At 43.0% G+C, this 16,734-nt stretch overlaps 1 protein-coding gene across 1 annotated transcript; it reads right to left on the reverse strand.

Annotated features, from left to right (window-relative positions):
- Positions 1 to 1,200: 1,200 nt before the first annotated feature.
- On the reverse strand, positions 1,201 to 14,228 carry C2H17orf75 (chromosome 2 C17orf75 homolog). The gene is made up of 10 exons (XM_066363805.1): positions 13,779 to 14,228; positions 13,046 to 13,126; positions 10,174 to 10,299; positions 9,152 to 9,295; positions 8,841 to 8,898; positions 7,648 to 7,767; positions 6,150 to 6,214; positions 5,868 to 6,004; positions 4,139 to 4,242; positions 1,201 to 3,310 (listed from the first exon to the last, which is right to left on the reverse strand). Exons 1-10 carry the CDS (start codon positions 13,916 to 13,918, stop codon positions 3,095 to 3,097), a joined length of 1,191 nt encoding a protein of 396 aa, XP_066219902.1. The 5' UTR covers positions 13,919 to 14,228; the 3' UTR covers positions 1,201 to 3,094.
- Between the last annotated feature and the right edge of the window lie 2,506 nt (positions 14,229 to 16,734).

Here is a 16,734-nt window from a genome sequence, read left to right on the forward strand (position 1 = left end):
GTTGGGGCACACAGGAGAAACGCCCATCTACTTCACCCCTCCCTCACCCCCTTCTCTCTCTCCTTCTCCCTCTCTCTCTTCTCCCACAGCCATGGCTTAAATGGTTCAAGCAAGTTGGCCTGGGGCATTGAGAATAGCTCCTTGGCTGTGCCTCAAATGCCAGAATAGCTCGGTTGCCAAGCAACAGAGCAGCAGCGGCCCCAGATGGGCAGAGCATGCCTCTCCCTGTAGGTAGGGGACTTGCTGGGTGGATGCTGGTCTGGACACATGCGGGAGTCTCTGCCTCCCTGCCTCTCAATTAATAAATAAATAAAGGTCTAGTCTCACTGTTTTTTGGTGTTTTGGGGTTTTTTAATTCATTTTAGAGAGGAGAGAGAGAGAAAGGGGGGAGGAGCAGGAAGCATCAACTCCCATATGTGCCTTGACCAGACAAGTGCAGGTTTCGAACCGGCAACCTCAGCATTCCAGGTCGACGCTTTATCCACTGCGCCACCACAGGTCAGGCATAGTCTCACTGTTTTAAGGCCACCCAGTAACAGTAATGAACCTTGAACATGAGTGTTCATTTAACAGAATCTCTACTTTGCCCCCTTAGAAGTAGTTTACAAGAAAATCCACAGCTGTCACTCACTCCTGCTCCCTCTCACCCCCCCCCCCCAATTTCCAGAACCTAGCATGTATGCCAACTCAGAGAGAGTGAGTCCGAGTCCCATTTAGGAAGTTTAGTAGGGATAGGACTGGAGCTGCCTTCTTAGACTCCACATGGAAAGATTTCATAGAAGCCAGCAGGGTAAACGTTACTGAGAAGACCCACAGTTAGGAACGTGTAGTCCTAGTAACTGAATCTTATTTCCAAGAAGCCTGCAGCCTTTTCTGGCATCTGGTGTCAATGATCCTCTTAACAGGACAGGCATTCTGTCATGGTTAATAGTGAATGAGAGTAAAAGGAAGTGACCAGGGTTATTGAGTTCTACAGGTTTAACTCTACTGAACAATGAATAAAATAGTGATAAAAATTGCTCTTACGGCCTGCCTGATGCCTCTTGCAAGATGCAGAAAGATGTATTCCATCAGCTGATTTGATTTTCTTCAATAAATTCCTTAGCATAACAATAATTTCCTTATAAGTTTACTGTGACTTAATGTCAGGTCAGAGAACGGGAGCTCATTGAAATTAAAATGACTGCATTGGTGAGAAGCTAAGTTTTTATTATTATGATGATTATTACAAATATAATTACAGATAAACCATTTTTGATGCATGACAAACATACATTTCCTTTTTGTGTATATAGCACACAAATGATACATAAACATATTCTATATTGAATAAGTCCTTTCTAAATTTTAAAAATTAATACATTAACTTACTAAGATTTGAATACAGTACAGGTTTCTGGTCATGAGCTCTTTTGAGTTTCTTCTCATGGCCAACACGACATTCAATTCCATGTCACCATTTTCCTTGTCTATAGTAGTGATATAAATAGTTTGTCACAGACTTTTAAAGTAAGACTGTATTGCATACAACTGTAGTGTAGTGATCCGACATCATAAAATATAAACTCCATATAAAGAAAAAAGAAAAAAAAGAGGTACATATAAATAATATATAATTATACGTTGACTATTTTCATAAATCACTTGAAGTAGGTAACACATTTGCTTTTAAGTGCCATTTACAACATGGACTCTTAAATAATGTGAATTTGAAAATGAAAATGTTTTCTAGACTCAAAAGATTGCTGTCCTAATGTTGTTTATTTAAAAAATTTATTTCCAAGTGGGCAACCAAGTAAAAAGTTGGATTTAAGGGAAGTGCCATAAAATTGCTTACTTCCCATAATCATTTTGAATATAATGCTATAAAAATAAAGCTACTTGAATTTTTTTTCCTGCACTGCCTACAAGTGATTAAAGTTTAAAACCATATGAAAGCCTTTATGAAGATCCTGAATTGTATTTCTCATTAAAGGAAAAGAAATGGCTTGCTGAGTCAGGTCCCTCGACTTCCATGGAGACAAAGCAGACCACTGTCAGTCATTTTGAGAGTTAAAACTCAGCACTTAATATGAATTTATATGCGTTTAGGAGAGGATTTTTATGAATTTGTGTTCCTCCAAGCATCTTGAGGGTAGTGAGAACACAAGGCTTCTGATCTTCTGAACAAAAATCATTATCAAATGGATGTATTAACAAGCTGTGCAGAGCAAACGGCAGTCATGTGGAGCTACAGTTGCCTTCCGTGGGAATTATAAATGGCTCTGAGAGCACTTCCAACTGATTCGGAGAAAAACAATATGAGGCTTGTAAACAAAGTGAAAAAACTGAAATCAATGAGGAATGCTGATATAAAGAATTTGTATTCTTTGTTATACTTTGCTTGAAAAATGTATGTAGTTTCTTTTAACACTGCTTAAAAACTCCAGCATTTTCCTATAAAAGGAAAAAAAAATACAGGCTCTTGGCTCATACCTGTGAAGAAATGAAAAAAAGTGACGGAGGCCACTTCTCTAGTAGCGTTCCATCACAGATATTTTATCTTGAAGGTAGTGCATCTATTTTTAAAGCTCATTTCGTTTCTTTCACACTCATGATTTATTTGCATATTGACTTAAAAGCTGGTTTCATCATCCATGCCATTATCAATCAGACAAAAATCCATCAAGCACCCACAGGATGCACAAATCTGTCTTTGCAATGGTATCGTGGTGCTGATCTGTTCTAAGACTAGAGTACATTTCGAGAAAGATTATTATTCTGAGAGCAAAGGTTGCTAAATATTGAGGCAAACGCCCAAGAGAAGCCACAAAATCACCTCTGAAGTTTTTTAAGCAACAACTCCTTGAAGTCTAGAATTTATGGGATCAGCAATGTACTAAAATTCCACTTAACACATTTGTCTAGACTTCATGAATATGTTCTTCAGATTTTCATGTCTAAGTTAAAATTTTAAAATACAAAATGAAAAAAATCTAGAAAGCATTTCAAATCATCTTAAATAGCAATCCTATGACAATTTATAACAACTGTAATTTCAAATGCCATTGCTGGAATACACAAGTTCACAATACATTTATCTCAAAACATACGATCAAGAACTTTGGGCAGGAGCTTCGTTCATAAATTCTTCAAGGACGGCCACTACATTTTTGGCTTCAGGCATTTCTTCATGTTCCACTTTAACAATCTTCAAAAGGATATCTCCACTACCACAGTTCTTTAGGAACATGTAACATTTAAACAAAGCATAATGATTCATTTCTGCCTGTCGGATAAATCTCTTCAAATTATTTGTGTCTTGTATGGCCTAGAAAAAGATTGCCCAGTTAAATGTGTTTAGTGAGATGATAACAAAGCCTGAAAAATATTGCCTATCAGCCCTGGACAGTTGGCTCAGTGGTGGAGCATCAGCTCCGTGTGTGGAAGTCCCAGGTTCGATTCCCATTCAGGACACACAGGAGAAGCACTCATCTGCTTCTCCACCCCTCCCCCTTCTCCTCCTCCTTCTCTTTCTCGCTCTCTTCTCTTCCTGCAGCCATGGCTCAAATGATTCAAGCAAGTTGGCCCTGGGCACTGAGGTTGGCTCCATGGCCTCCACCTCAGGCACTGAAATGACTCAACTGCCAAGTAAGGAGCAGCAGCCCCCGATGGGCAGAGCATCACTGGGTGGAGGGCTTGCTGGGTGGATCCTGGTTGGGGCGCATGTGGGAATCTGTCTCTCTGCCTCTCACCTCTCACTTAATTAAAAAAGGGGAAAAAAATTCCTATCCAGCTGAAAACTCAACATATTTTGCTGAAATGTTTCCTTTTTATTTTTAATATCTCCATCACTAATATACTTTGCCCCTGGTAGAACAAAATCTCTTACAAGTAAAAATACTTTTAAAATCTCCTAAATAAGGTGACAGCACTCTTCCCCACCATATTTTGAACCCTTAAGCCCTGAGCCACTATTTTTTGTGCTTTCTCACTAAGATGTGTCACAAATTATAAAACTGATATCCCTAATACATGTTTCTAGAACATCCTACTTAATAGAGATCAGCAGCCTTAAAGCAGACTTGTTACTCTGTCATTGGTACTAATTAAAATTCAGACAGAAGTCGTATGTGGCACTAGGCACACAGACAATTACCTTTAGTTTAAAGTTCTCCAATACTTGTCGAAAAAGAAAAGGGTTACCTCCTTCAGTACCATTCAAAAAGGCCTGCATCCAATCCTCACAAAATCGGTTGCTTCCTGTAAAATATTTTGAAGAAAAATTAAATAAAAATGAAATCCTACAAAGCATAGACATCTGTACTTTCTTACTTTCTATTTATTAGTTTAAACTGAGGTGTAATTGACATCTAACATTGTATTAGTTTCAAATGTACAACATGACTTGATATTTGTATACATTGTTATAGTTTTTATTTTTTATTTTATGTGAGAGGAGACAATGAGGCAGAAACCCCATGCACCCCAACTGGGATCCACCTGGCAACCCAATCTGTGGCCAGTGCTTGAGTACTGAGCTATTTTTAGAGCCTGAGGCCAATGTGCATCAATGGAACTACCCTCAGTGCCCAGGACAATTCAAACCAATTAAGCCACTGGCTGTGGGTGGAGAAGGAGAGACAGAGGAGAGAGAGAGAGGAGGGGAGAAGCAGATGATCACTTTTTCTGTATGCCTTGACTGGGAATCGAACCCAGGATATCCATATGCCAGGCCAACGCTCTATTCACTGAGCCGCCAGCCAGAGCCTATTCTTTATTTCTTTATAAAAGCACTTACAATGAATTGTTTAAAACCCTCTATAACAGTCTAAGAAAACAGTGTACTCACCACCTGGGTAAAAAATACCAAAATGGTAGAACCCCTAGTGTGCTGCTTCCCACTGTATTCCCCCTCCTTTCCCATCAGAAAGGATTATCATTGTAAGCCCTAAAAGGTATTATTTTGAATATGTTAAAACTTTATGTATTTTTCTTTTTTTTAAATTTATTAATTTGAGAGAGAGAGAGAAACATTGATCTGCTTATGTATGTGCCCTGACCGGGGATTGAACCTGCAACCTTTGCATAGCAGAACAATGCTCCAACCAGATGAGCTACCACCTGGTGAGGGCTATGTACTTTTCTTTTCCTTTTTTATTTGTGTGTGACAGAGACAGAGAGAGGGACAGATAGGGACAGACAGACAGGAAGGGAGAGAGATGAGAAGCATCAATTCTTTGTTGCAGCACCTTCGTTGTTCATTGATTGCTTTCTCATATGTGCCTTGACTGGGGGGTTATGGCAGACCAAGTGACCCCTTGCTCACGCCAGCGACCATGGGCTCAAGTTGGTGAGCTGAGCTCAAACCAGATGAGTCCATGCTCAAGCCGGTGACCTCGGGGTTTCAAACCTGGGTCTTCTGCTTCCCAGTCTGATGCTCTATCCACACTGCACTACCGCCTGGTCAGGCTATGTATTTTTCTTTAATGGCTGTTTCACTAGTATGTTGGTGAAGCTATATGGAGACATGGAGCTCTAATTCATACATTTTCACTGGTACATAGGATTCCATTGCATGAATATAGCAGTTTATCAGATAATTTTCCTGTTGATAGAAACATTTAAGTTGCTTCTAATTTTGCTATTTCAAACAATGCCTTTATGAACGTTTTTGCATTTGTCTCCTTGCATAAATATACAAGAGTTTTTCTATATACTTAAGAGTGGAATTGTTAGGCATGACGTGATTTCCATGTCTCTAGAGTTGCTACTGTTTGCGGTGAGTCTGCACAGGGTTGGAAGGATAAGTTTGTACCATTTGTTCAGAGTACAAAAACAGACACTCACAAGAGCCACAGGATGGCCCCTTGAGAGTTGTAACTCACCTGCATTATAGAACTGAGGCTGCAAGCTACTGCAATCAATGACCACGGACTTATGCTGCTCCTCCGTCATGGCCATGCACAAAGATGTCATGGTACCTTCGTGAATAAGTCCTTGAAGACTGGCCACACTCAGAAACCTGCCACACACACAGTCCTTTTCCACAAACAATATTGCAGGATAGGAAGGAGAGAGCAAATTCATTCTGTACTAGAGGGATTTTAAAACCATAAATACCAGACTTGCTACATAAAAGGTTCTCTCTTTGCAAAACGATTCTTTACCTGTTGATGTCCCTCTTTGTTTTTTCATCTGATTCTTTAACCTCAACAGGAGTATAACTCAGAGCCTACAAAAGAAAAATAAAGCCTAACTGACACATGTATTCCAGTTTTCCACACTGAGCAATGAGCAGCTACTGGTGGCTAAGGGTCACCTTCCCCAGAATTACCACACGCCTGATGGGTACCGCCCAGCTCTCCAGAGCCCTGTTCAGCTGCTGCTCACTAAAGGTCTGAAACCTGGCTTTCCCACCTGGCCTAATGGGACCATCAGTCTCAGCTGCATCTACCCACCATACACTTAAATGATAAACCTGGCCATTTACTCAAGACTTCACCAGTGTCTGGATGTTTTAATGAATTTTCATTTTTTACCTGAATGTTTTTAACTGGGTAAAAAATGAAAATTTTTTAAATTACACTTTAAAAAACACTTTGGGCTCTGGCCGGTTGGCTCAGTGGTAGAGCGTCAGCCTGGTGTGCGGGAGTCACAGGTTCAATTCACGGCCAGGGCACACAAGGAGAAGCGCCCATCTGCTTCTCCACCCCTCCCCCCTCTCCTTCTCTGTCTCTCTCTTCCCCTCCCGCAGCCAAGGCTCCATTGGAGCAAAGTTGGCCCGGGCGCTGAGGATGGCCCTGTGGCCTCTGTCTCAGGCGCTAGAATGGCTCTGGTTGCAACAGAGTGATGCCCCAGATGGGCAGAGCATCACCCCCTGGTGGGCATGCCGGGTGGATCCCGGTTGGGCGCATGTGGGGGGAGTTTGTCTGACTGCCTCCCCGTTTCCAGCTTCGGAAAAGTGCAAAGGAAAAAAAAAACACACTTTGGATTTTTGTTTTCCTTCTCAAATTATTTTGGAAACTACATCCCTCCCAGATCATTTTAAGAAATAATAATTTTTGCCTGACCAGGTGGTTGTACAGTAGTTAAGAGCATCAGCGTGGGACACTGAGGACCCAGGTTTGAAACCTTGAGGTTGCTGGCTTGAGCACAGGCTCATCTGGCTTGAGCTCAGGCTCACAAAATTGAGCGCAGGGTTGCTGGCTTGAGTATGGGTTCATAGACATGATTCCATGGTCACTGGCTTGAACCCAAAGGTGGCTGGCTTGAGCAAGGGGTCATTGGGTCATCTGGAGCCCCCCATTCACGGCACATATGAGAAAGCAATGCATGAACAACTAAGGAGCTGCACCTATGAGTTGATGCTTCTCATCTCCCTCATGTCTCTCTGTCCCTGTCTGTCTGTCTCTTTCCTTAAAAAATAAATAAATAAAATAAGTAATAATTTTAAAATGGTTTATCCTATTAGGAAGACTCAGTATTTGCAATTCCACCTTAGTAATGTGACTTTCTAGATCTGAATAAACAGAGTACAAGCATAGTTTGAATGAATAGTCAGGGGTGAAAATTAATGCTAAAGAAAATGAATAAGTCTTTAAATAATCCAAACTCTGCCCAAGTGATTCTCAATTAAGGAAATGCTTTTGTTTGGGCAACACTTACAGCATGTAGCAAAAAGGTAAGCTTCTCCTGAAAGAGAAGAACCACCCTTTGGATTGGGCAGACAACATCCTCAAACCAGTTGCTCAGGTAGGACTTGATGTGGTTCTCCAGGCCCCTTTCCTAGATCAAGAGAGAATGTCATTGCTTTCATATAACCTTCACCTTAGTGGACTTTACATTTTCTCACATTGTCTTGTAAGTGCATGATATGTAAAAGGAGTTATTACCATATGTAATAGGTAGTAAATTTATAAGAGTTATGACTTTAAAAACTATAAGCTAAAGTATAGTTTTTAAAAAGGTATATATAAATTAATAGATATGGATATATCTAATCCATAAAAGAGCAATAAATGAAAAATAGAATACTTCTAAAAGTCTTTGATGTAGAGTTCAAGGACAGTCATACCATTGCATAGCATGTCTCTGGTTCTAGAGGCTTCATGGACCATTAGTTCTGACCATAATATAAATCTTATGTGCCTAGCCCTGGCCGGTTGGCTCAGTGGTAGAGCGTCGGCCTGGCGTGTAGAAGTCCCGGGTTCGATTCCCCGCCAGGGCACACAGGAGAAGCGCCCATCTGCTTCTCCACCCCTCCCCCTCTCCTTCCTCTCTGTCTCTCTCTTCCCCTCCCGCAGCCGAGGCTCCATTGGAGCAAAGATGGCCCGGGAACTGGGGATGGCTCCTTGGCCTCTGCCCCAGGCGCTAGAGTGGCTCTGGTCGCGGCAGAGCGACGCCCCCGGAGGGGCAGAGCATCGCCCCCTGGTGGGCAGAGCATCGCCCCCTGGTGGGCGTGCCAGGTGGATCCCGGTCGGGCGCATGCGGGAGTCTGTCTCTCCCGGTTTCTAGCTTCAGAAAAATACAAAAGAAAAAAAAAAGAAAAATTTTATATGTCTAGAAATCAGGAGAAGAGCATCCTCTTCCTCACTTGGCATGTTACCATACAACACTAATGATTGAATTAATGATTGAATTTTTCATGGATACACAACATCAGACTCAGTATTATGAAACTTACAACATTCACAGGACTATGTTCCCTACTTCCCTTAACAAGTATCTTTCAACTAGTCCTCAAAGTAGAACATTTTTAGGATTTAGGTATCATTGTGTCTACCTGTATGATCTGAGTACAGCAGTCATAACGTATTAATCATCTGAGTTTCAGAAAACTATTAAATCAATCATCTTACCTCACAGCTCATGTTACTTTTCAGACCTTGAATATACTTGTCCAATTCAAGCCTGAAAGTAGATTCTTAAGGAAGTAATAAAGAATGAATCAAGACAGTGTTTTATTTTTCAATAGAAAATATAAAATCTTGCAAATAACGCAAACTGTAAATTAAAATGGGAAGACAAACTGGTCGTATGATGGTATGAAATCCAAAAAAATATTAATACATAAGGAGTAGGAAAGCTTTTGAGAGGTTGGTAGTAATATCCCTCTGCTTGCTTCCCATGATTTCCTTCCTGATAGCTTCAAAAACCAAAGAAAGGATATAGCTCAAGTCCTTTTTCAGACCCTCCTAAAAAACAGACCACATACTCAGAAGGGTTATATTCAGAGTCCATTGTTGCTGTGTCAGGAAGTAGTTTTTCTTGTTGGAAAAGGCAGTAGTAACAACCAACCCGGTAACCTGGAATTCTAGAAAAGAAAGAAAAAGGTACAATGTATTCTAATAACTATCTAATTTTGCCGGTTTCTCTGAACCCTGGTGCTCTTGATCTGTCAATACTGTTACATTGACAACTAGGTCAGAACTTCCCAGACTTCTCCTTGGTTTACTCATAACAGCAGAGGAAAATGAATGTACACCATGATGAGTTTCAGCAGTACCTGACAAACATGGAATTTCTTTGTATTCACCTGTTTTATGTGAAAAAGTCATGCAAATTTCACTCTTGTTCACAGTACTTTCATGTCTGCATAAATATAAGCATGTTCTCTCCTTCCCCCAAAGCTTCACAAATCATTGAAGATTCAGGTAGATATGACCAGTTTATCCTGTAGCCTTATGTTTGACCTGTGGCCTCATATTCCTGAGGGGACTTGATGCCAACATCATGGTCAGAAGTGAACTACAGTCAAGGGGTGTAATGGGAAGATGGCTGGAATTCAATTCAGGACGCCTGTGTTTAAGCCTGAACTCTATGGAAGTGACCAGCCTTGTGACATGAACTTATCTGAGTTTATTTCCTCATCTGAAAATGTGAGATTTATCTGTTCTATCACCCCTTGGTGGGGAGAATGACATCAAAGTTTGGGAAAGTACTTCACTTAGTTTTGTTCATTAACTCTTTTCTTCCAAGTACAAGACTATATAAGTACACTTCAGCGAAGTCTCTGCCATTCAATTAATTCCACTCTAAAAAGGTTTACGTGGAAGGCCCACTGCTTGGGCAGGCAGAGAACAAAGATGAATTTTGCAGGTCTAGTGGGAGCTGATCTTGTAGGAGTTTCTCATCACTTCTCATGTTTAGCTCAGAAATGAAAACTCAGGATGCAGCACATTTTACACTTACCTCAGCTCCACAGATGCAACATTCCCCAACCCTTCGAAGACAGCTCCCTTAGAAAGGCGCTTAGCAATGAAACTGCGCAGCTCGGGCTCCACTTCAGACAGCAGATTAGTATCCGCCAAGGAGAGGCTTGACAAATGAAAGACACACAGCCCTTACCAGTGGACTACTGCATTCACACCCCCTAAGTCAGACAGATTATTATTAAAAGCCAGAGTCCTTTTAAGGCAGGGGTCGGGAACCAATGGCTTGCAAACCAGATGTGGCTCTTTTGATGGCTCACAGACAAATCTTTAATTAAAAAATAATAACGTTAAAAATATAAAACATTCTCATATATTACAATCCATTCATTTCCTACAGCTCATGTTCATGGTTGTGGGTGGCTGGAGCCAATCACAGCTGTCCTCCGGGATAACACCAAATTTTTATTGGATAATGCATAACGTACACAGGTCGTTGTATGGCTCTCACGGAATTACATTTTAAAATATGTGGCGTTCTCTCAGCCAAAAAGGTTCCCAACCCCTGCTTTAAGGACTTGAAAAAACATTCTGACTCCTGTTGGTGAAGCTTCTCGGAATGTATGTCATCAAGTATGCGCTACTTCATCAAACTGTTTAAAATGTACTCTCTTTCCAGCTCATTCTGTCTACTATTATGACTCCAGTGGGACCCCCAGTCCACAGGCCTTACCTTTTTTTCATAGTCCCTCAAGTTTTACATCTCACTTCCCTTCTCCTTACCCAGCTTATATTCCATAGTCAGTCATTATAATCAGATCCTGCACCCATTCTCACTCAACCCCCTTATTTTCACCTCACTGTGCTTGCTTAGCAAACTTTCAGCCCTGGTTAATCCAGCTCCCTACCTACTCTGCCCATGCATCTCTGCAGTCGAATCTGGTTGGACAAAAACTCACATCCACAGTGTCTAGTCTCATTTTAGATTAATGGTCACTAGCCTCAAGTGGGCCCAGTTATAACTACATTTCCTGGTTCACTCACTCACTCTTCTCCTAGGTGACTTCCCCTTTTTCCATCAACCCTTTAATCTACCTCTAATAAATAACACTCTAGGTTACCAGTCATTTATGAGGTAAAAATAAAGTTTAGTTTGCTTTAGACTAGAATATAAGCAGTCTATAACTTGAATATGCAGGAAGAAAAGGTCTTCTATCACCAAACTTCCCAATAGAGATTATGAACCCAATATTTCTCAAAGACTTTTGCTTTATATAATAGAAAATTTCAAACACATACAAAGCAGTGAGAATAGTAGAATGAACTCACATATACCCACCATCCAGTTTTTTTTTTTCATAATTTTTTTTTTAACAGAGAGAGAGAGTCAGAGAGAGGGACAGACAGGGACAGACAGAGAGATGAGAAGCAGTCAATCATAAGTTTTTCGTTGCGCGTTGCAACGCCTTAGTTCATCAGTTGCCTTCCCATATGTGCCTTGACCGCCGGCCTTCAGCAGACTGAGTAACCCCTTGCTCGAGCCAGCAACCTTGGGTCCAAGCTGGTGAGCTTTTGCTCAAACCAGGTGAGCCCGCGCTCAAGCTGGCAACCTCGGGGTCTCGAACCTGGGTCCTCTGCATCCCAGTCCGATGCTCCATCCACTGCGCCACCGCCTGGTCAGGCTACCCACCATCCAATTTTGTGGGTTTTTTAAAAGATTTTATTTATTCATTTTAAGGGAAAAAGAGAGAGAGAGAGAGAGAGAGAGAGGAAGGAGGAGAGGAGCAGGAAGCATCAATTTCCATATGTGCCTTGACCCGGCAAGCCCAGGGTTTTGAACCGGCAACCTCAGCATTCCAGGTTGATGACACTTTATCCACTGCGCCACCACAGGTCAGGCCCCACCATCCAGTTTTTTTTTTGTTTTTGTTTTTGTTTTTTTGGTTTTTTTTTTACAGAGGCAGAGATAGACAGGGACAGACAGACAGGAACAGAGAGAGATGAGAAGCATCAATCATCAGTTTCTCCTTGCGACTTCTTAGTTGTTCATTGATTGCTTTCTCACATGTGCCTTGACCGCGGGCCTTAGCAGACCGAGTAATCCCCTGCTGGAGCCAGCAACCTTGGGTCCAAGCTGGCGAGCTCTTTGCTCAAGCCAGATGAGCCCGCGCTAAAGCTGGCGACCTCGGGGTCTCGAACCTGGGTCCTTCCGCATCCCAGTCCGACGCTCTATCCACTGCGCCACCACCTGGTCAGGTCCAGCATCCAGTTTTAACACTCATCAGCTTATGACCAGTCTTGCTTCATCAGCACCCCCATGCTTGTCTGTACACTTTCACCTTCCAGATTTATTTGGAAGCAAGTTCCTGGCATCATGTTATTGCAACGATAAACTTATCACTAGGTATCTCTGTTGCATTAAGGGTTAAGGTTCATTCATTCATTTAGTTACTTAGTAAGTACTACGCCAGATACCACTCCAGATACAAGGTAGGGAGACATCAATGAACCCAAAAAAAAACAACAATCCCTGCTGTCTGGAGTTTGTATTTTAGTGTACAGAAGAGAAACAATAAAGGAGTATTCTAAGGATAAAAAAAGAAAAAAGGGAGGATTTTAATTTCTTGGTACCCATATAATATTGAATATTTACTGGAGTTCCAATCAAGAAATTCAGATTAATTGTCTCTGGCTAATCACCCTGGGCACTATCAGTATTTGATCTGTGGCAGCCTTGAATGAATGAGGTAATGAGGAAACAAGATGAGGTTCCTAGGAAACAGGTGGACTTGATGGTTCCACTCAGGGACCATCTACAGGTCAAAGATGCAGGGCAGATAAAAGCACAGGCATAAAAAAAAAACCAAAAAAAAAAACCACACAGTAATGAGTTATGGTCAAGCGGTTTTTACCTGAAATCATCACCAGAGGGAGTTTCTGCACTTGTGCCACTTGGGCTTCCATCATCACTGTCCCCTCGCTGCTGTGCCAATCTGCATGCCGCAAAAGCAACAGAACTATCAATATGGGCTCTAATTCAAACGCTATGGGGGGGGGGGGTGTCCACGCAAACAGGGTAAGGGTGAGCAATCAAATGCGGCAAGGTAGAAGTGCCTGTCCTCACGACAAGGAAAAATCCATGAAAACGTGCTGATAAAGAGCCCCTTCTTCCTCCAGGCCACATAAGGGATGGAGGATAATCAGACTTTCAAGAGCCAAGAGGGCCCAGGAAAGACACCGGGGCAGAGGGGGAAGGAGGCAGCGAGGGCAGAGGATGACCAGAGGGCGGAGGGGTGAGGCAGTGCGGGGGGTGGGGAATGGAAGAAAGTGGGTTGATACTGACAGGAAGGACTGGGGATGGAAAGTGACGTTACAGAACACGCGAGGCACTGCGCTGCACAAAGGGCACCGCCGACCAGAAGGGACTGGGGAAGTGACGGGGCCAGCTGGAGCGCGGAGGCTTGCCAGCACCAGACACAAAAGTCCCGGATGGGGCCCGGAAGGACGGCATGTGGCGAGGACGGCCCTCGGGCCCAAAGCTCTCAGACGGGAGAAAAGATTGGAGTTTGAGAGCCGCCAGACCGCGGGGCCCGGGGTGCAGACGCGGGGCCGGGGCGGAGCCCCGGGGACGGACGGGCGCTGCACCTGCTTCCGCGGTAGCTGTAGAGACAGTAGTGGCTGCTGGGTGGCGGCTCGACTCTCCGCTCCTCGGTGGAGCCACTCTCCTCGCTGCTCTCTAGCTCCTTTTCATCTCCATCCAGCGATTCCTGCAAGGAAGAGAGCATCGCGGCGGCCTCTGAGCGGCCCTGTGTCCCCTAAAAACCGCTCCCCCGGTGCCGTACAGTCCGTGTTGGTCGGGCTCGTCCGGCTCCCGGCTCTCGAGCGCCTGCGTTCCGCCGGTTTCCCTGGGTTTTCAGGCGAGGAAGCGGATCTGGAAGAGCTTTTCTCCCCGCAGGGCTAGCGGTCGGACTAAATTGCTTTTAGGGAAAAATGTTTACCAGTTTTGTTTTAAACTCCCTTTTCCTCTTCCGTTTGGGAGACTTTCTTTGTGATAAAGATGGTAGAGCCTGACCAGTCAGTGGCGCAGTGCATAGAGCGTCAGACTGGGATGCTGAAGACCCAGGTTCGAGACCCCGAGGTTGCCAGCTTAAGCGCGACCTCATCTGGTTTGAGCAAAAGCTCACCAGTTTGGACCCAAGGTCGCTGGCTCAAGCAAGGGGTTCCTCGGTCTGCTGAAGGCCCGTGGTCAAGGCACATATGAGAAAGCAATCAATGAACAATTAAAGTGTTGCAATGAAAAACTGATGATTGATGCTTCTCATCTCTCTTCATTCCTGTCTGTCCCTATCTATCCCTCACTCTGTCTCTGAAAAAAAAAAAAGAGAGAGAGAGAACTACCGTGCATGGAAAAGATAAAGCTGCCCTCCTACCTCCTGTTGTCAGGCGCGCAAACACCAGTTTGATTAAAGACTTCAAAATTAAAAATTATGCCAACCCCTTTTTTAAAAAAGGTGAAAGCATGGGATTTTTTTTTTTTTAAGAAGGCCTTTCTAAACATAATGAAACACTTAGAAGTTGTACAAAGAAAAGATGAATAAATCTGACTACATAAAAACTGAGCATTTCTGTGTGGCCCAACCAAAGTGAAAAACACAAATGACAGCCTGACCAGGCGGCGGCGCAGTGGATAGAGCATCGGACTGGGATGCCGAGGACTCAGCTTCGAGACCCTGAGGTCGCCAGCTTGAGTGAGGGCTCATCTGGTTTGAGCGAAGCTCACCAGCGTGGACCCAGGTTGCTGGCTTGAGCAAGGGGTTACTCGGTCTGCTGTAGCCCCATGGTCAAGGCACATATGAGAAGAGCAATCAATGAACAACTAAGGTGTCGCAGTGAAAAACTGATGATTGATGCTTCTCATCTCTCTCTGTTCCTGTCTGTCTCTATCTATTCCTCTCTCTGTCTCTGTAAAAAAACAAAACAAAACAAAAAAACAAAAAAAAAAACCCACAAAGGACAAACTAGGGAAAATATTTGCAACATATGTAACAGATGAAGGGCTGTCATTGTCAATTATAAAAAAAGAATACATAAACTACTCAACTTCAAGTAAAATTTAAGGTATATTGTGCTACATTTCACCTAGCAGATGAACACAGATTTAAAAGTGTGATAATTCCCTGTGTTGGGGTGCGTAAGGAAGCAATCATTCTCATAAACAGTTTATAGTAACAAAATTAACGCACATGCTTTGAAAAGAAATTTGAAAATATTTATCAATATTTTAAGTGCACATGCCCTTTGACTATTAATGCAATCCCAGGACGTCATCAAACAGATACATTCACATATGTGAAAATATATGAATTCACATATTCCTTGCAACATGATTTATAATGACAAGAAACTAGACACAGTCTGAATGCTGGTCAATAGGGAGTGATTAATAAGTTATAATACGTGCAGTGCAGTGGTGGGATCCAAATAATTTAACAACTGGTTCTCTGCCCTAATGACCGTTTTAAGTATAAAAAAGGTATACCAAAAGGTAGTTTATTATTTCATGCATTTAGTACTTAAATAAGAACAATAAAAGAGGTACACAAAACTAGATTGTTAAAAGTTTTAAAATATTAATTAAAAATATTAAATAATATCTGACAAAATAATAAAACTATTATTTAAGATATTTCGTTAATGCTTTTCTTTAGTTTATTCATTTTTAGAGAGAAGAGAGAGGGAGAGAGAGAGAGAGAGAGAGGAGAGAGAGACAGGGGGGAGGAGCTGGAAGCATCAACTCCCATATGTGCCTTGACCAGGCAAGCCCAGGGTTTCGAACCGGCGACCTCAGCATTTCCAGGTCAACGCTTTATCCACTGCGCCACCACAGGTCAGGCGTTAATGCTTTTTTTTATGACAAAAATTGAGAGAGTCAGAGAGAGGGACAGACAGACAGGAAGGGAGATGAGAAGCATCAATTCTTCATTGCAGCACCTTAGTTGTTCATTGATTGCTTTCTCATATGTGCCTTGACCAGGGGGCTACAGCAGAATGAGTGACCCTTGCTCGAGCCAGCGATCTTAGGCTCAAGCTGGTGAGCCTTGCTCAAACCTGATGAGCCCGCGCTCAAGTTGGCGACCTTGGGGTCTTGAACTTGGGTCCTTTGGCATCCCAGTCTAATGCTCTATCCACTGTGCCACTGCCTGGTCAGGCCCATATTGCTTCCTTTTTTTTTTTTTTTTTGTATTTTTCTGAAGTTGGAAATGGGGAAGTAGTCAGACAGACTCCCTCATGCGCCTGACTGGGATCCACCCGGCATGCCCACCAGGGGGCGAAGCTCCGCCCATCTGGGTCGTTGCTCTGTTGCAACCAGAGCCATTCTAGCGCCTGAGGCAGAGGCCATAGAGCCATCCTCAGCGCCAGGGTCAACTTTGCTCCAATGGAGCCTTGGCTGTGGGAAGAGAAGAGAGAGACAGAGAGGAAGGAGAGGGGGAGGGGTGAAGAAGCAGATGGGCGCTTCTCCTGTGTGCCCTGGCCGGGAATCAAACCCGTGACTCCTGCACTCCAGGCCGACGCTCTACCACTGAGCCAACCAACCAAGGCC

Source organism: Saccopteryx leptura, chromosome 2 (genome assembly GCF_036850995.1).
Source record: "Saccopteryx leptura isolate mSacLep1 chromosome 2, mSacLep1_pri_phased_curated, whole genome shotgun sequence".
In the NCBI taxonomy this organism is placed as follows: domain Eukaryota; kingdom Metazoa; phylum Chordata; class Mammalia; order Chiroptera; family Emballonuridae; genus Saccopteryx; species Saccopteryx leptura.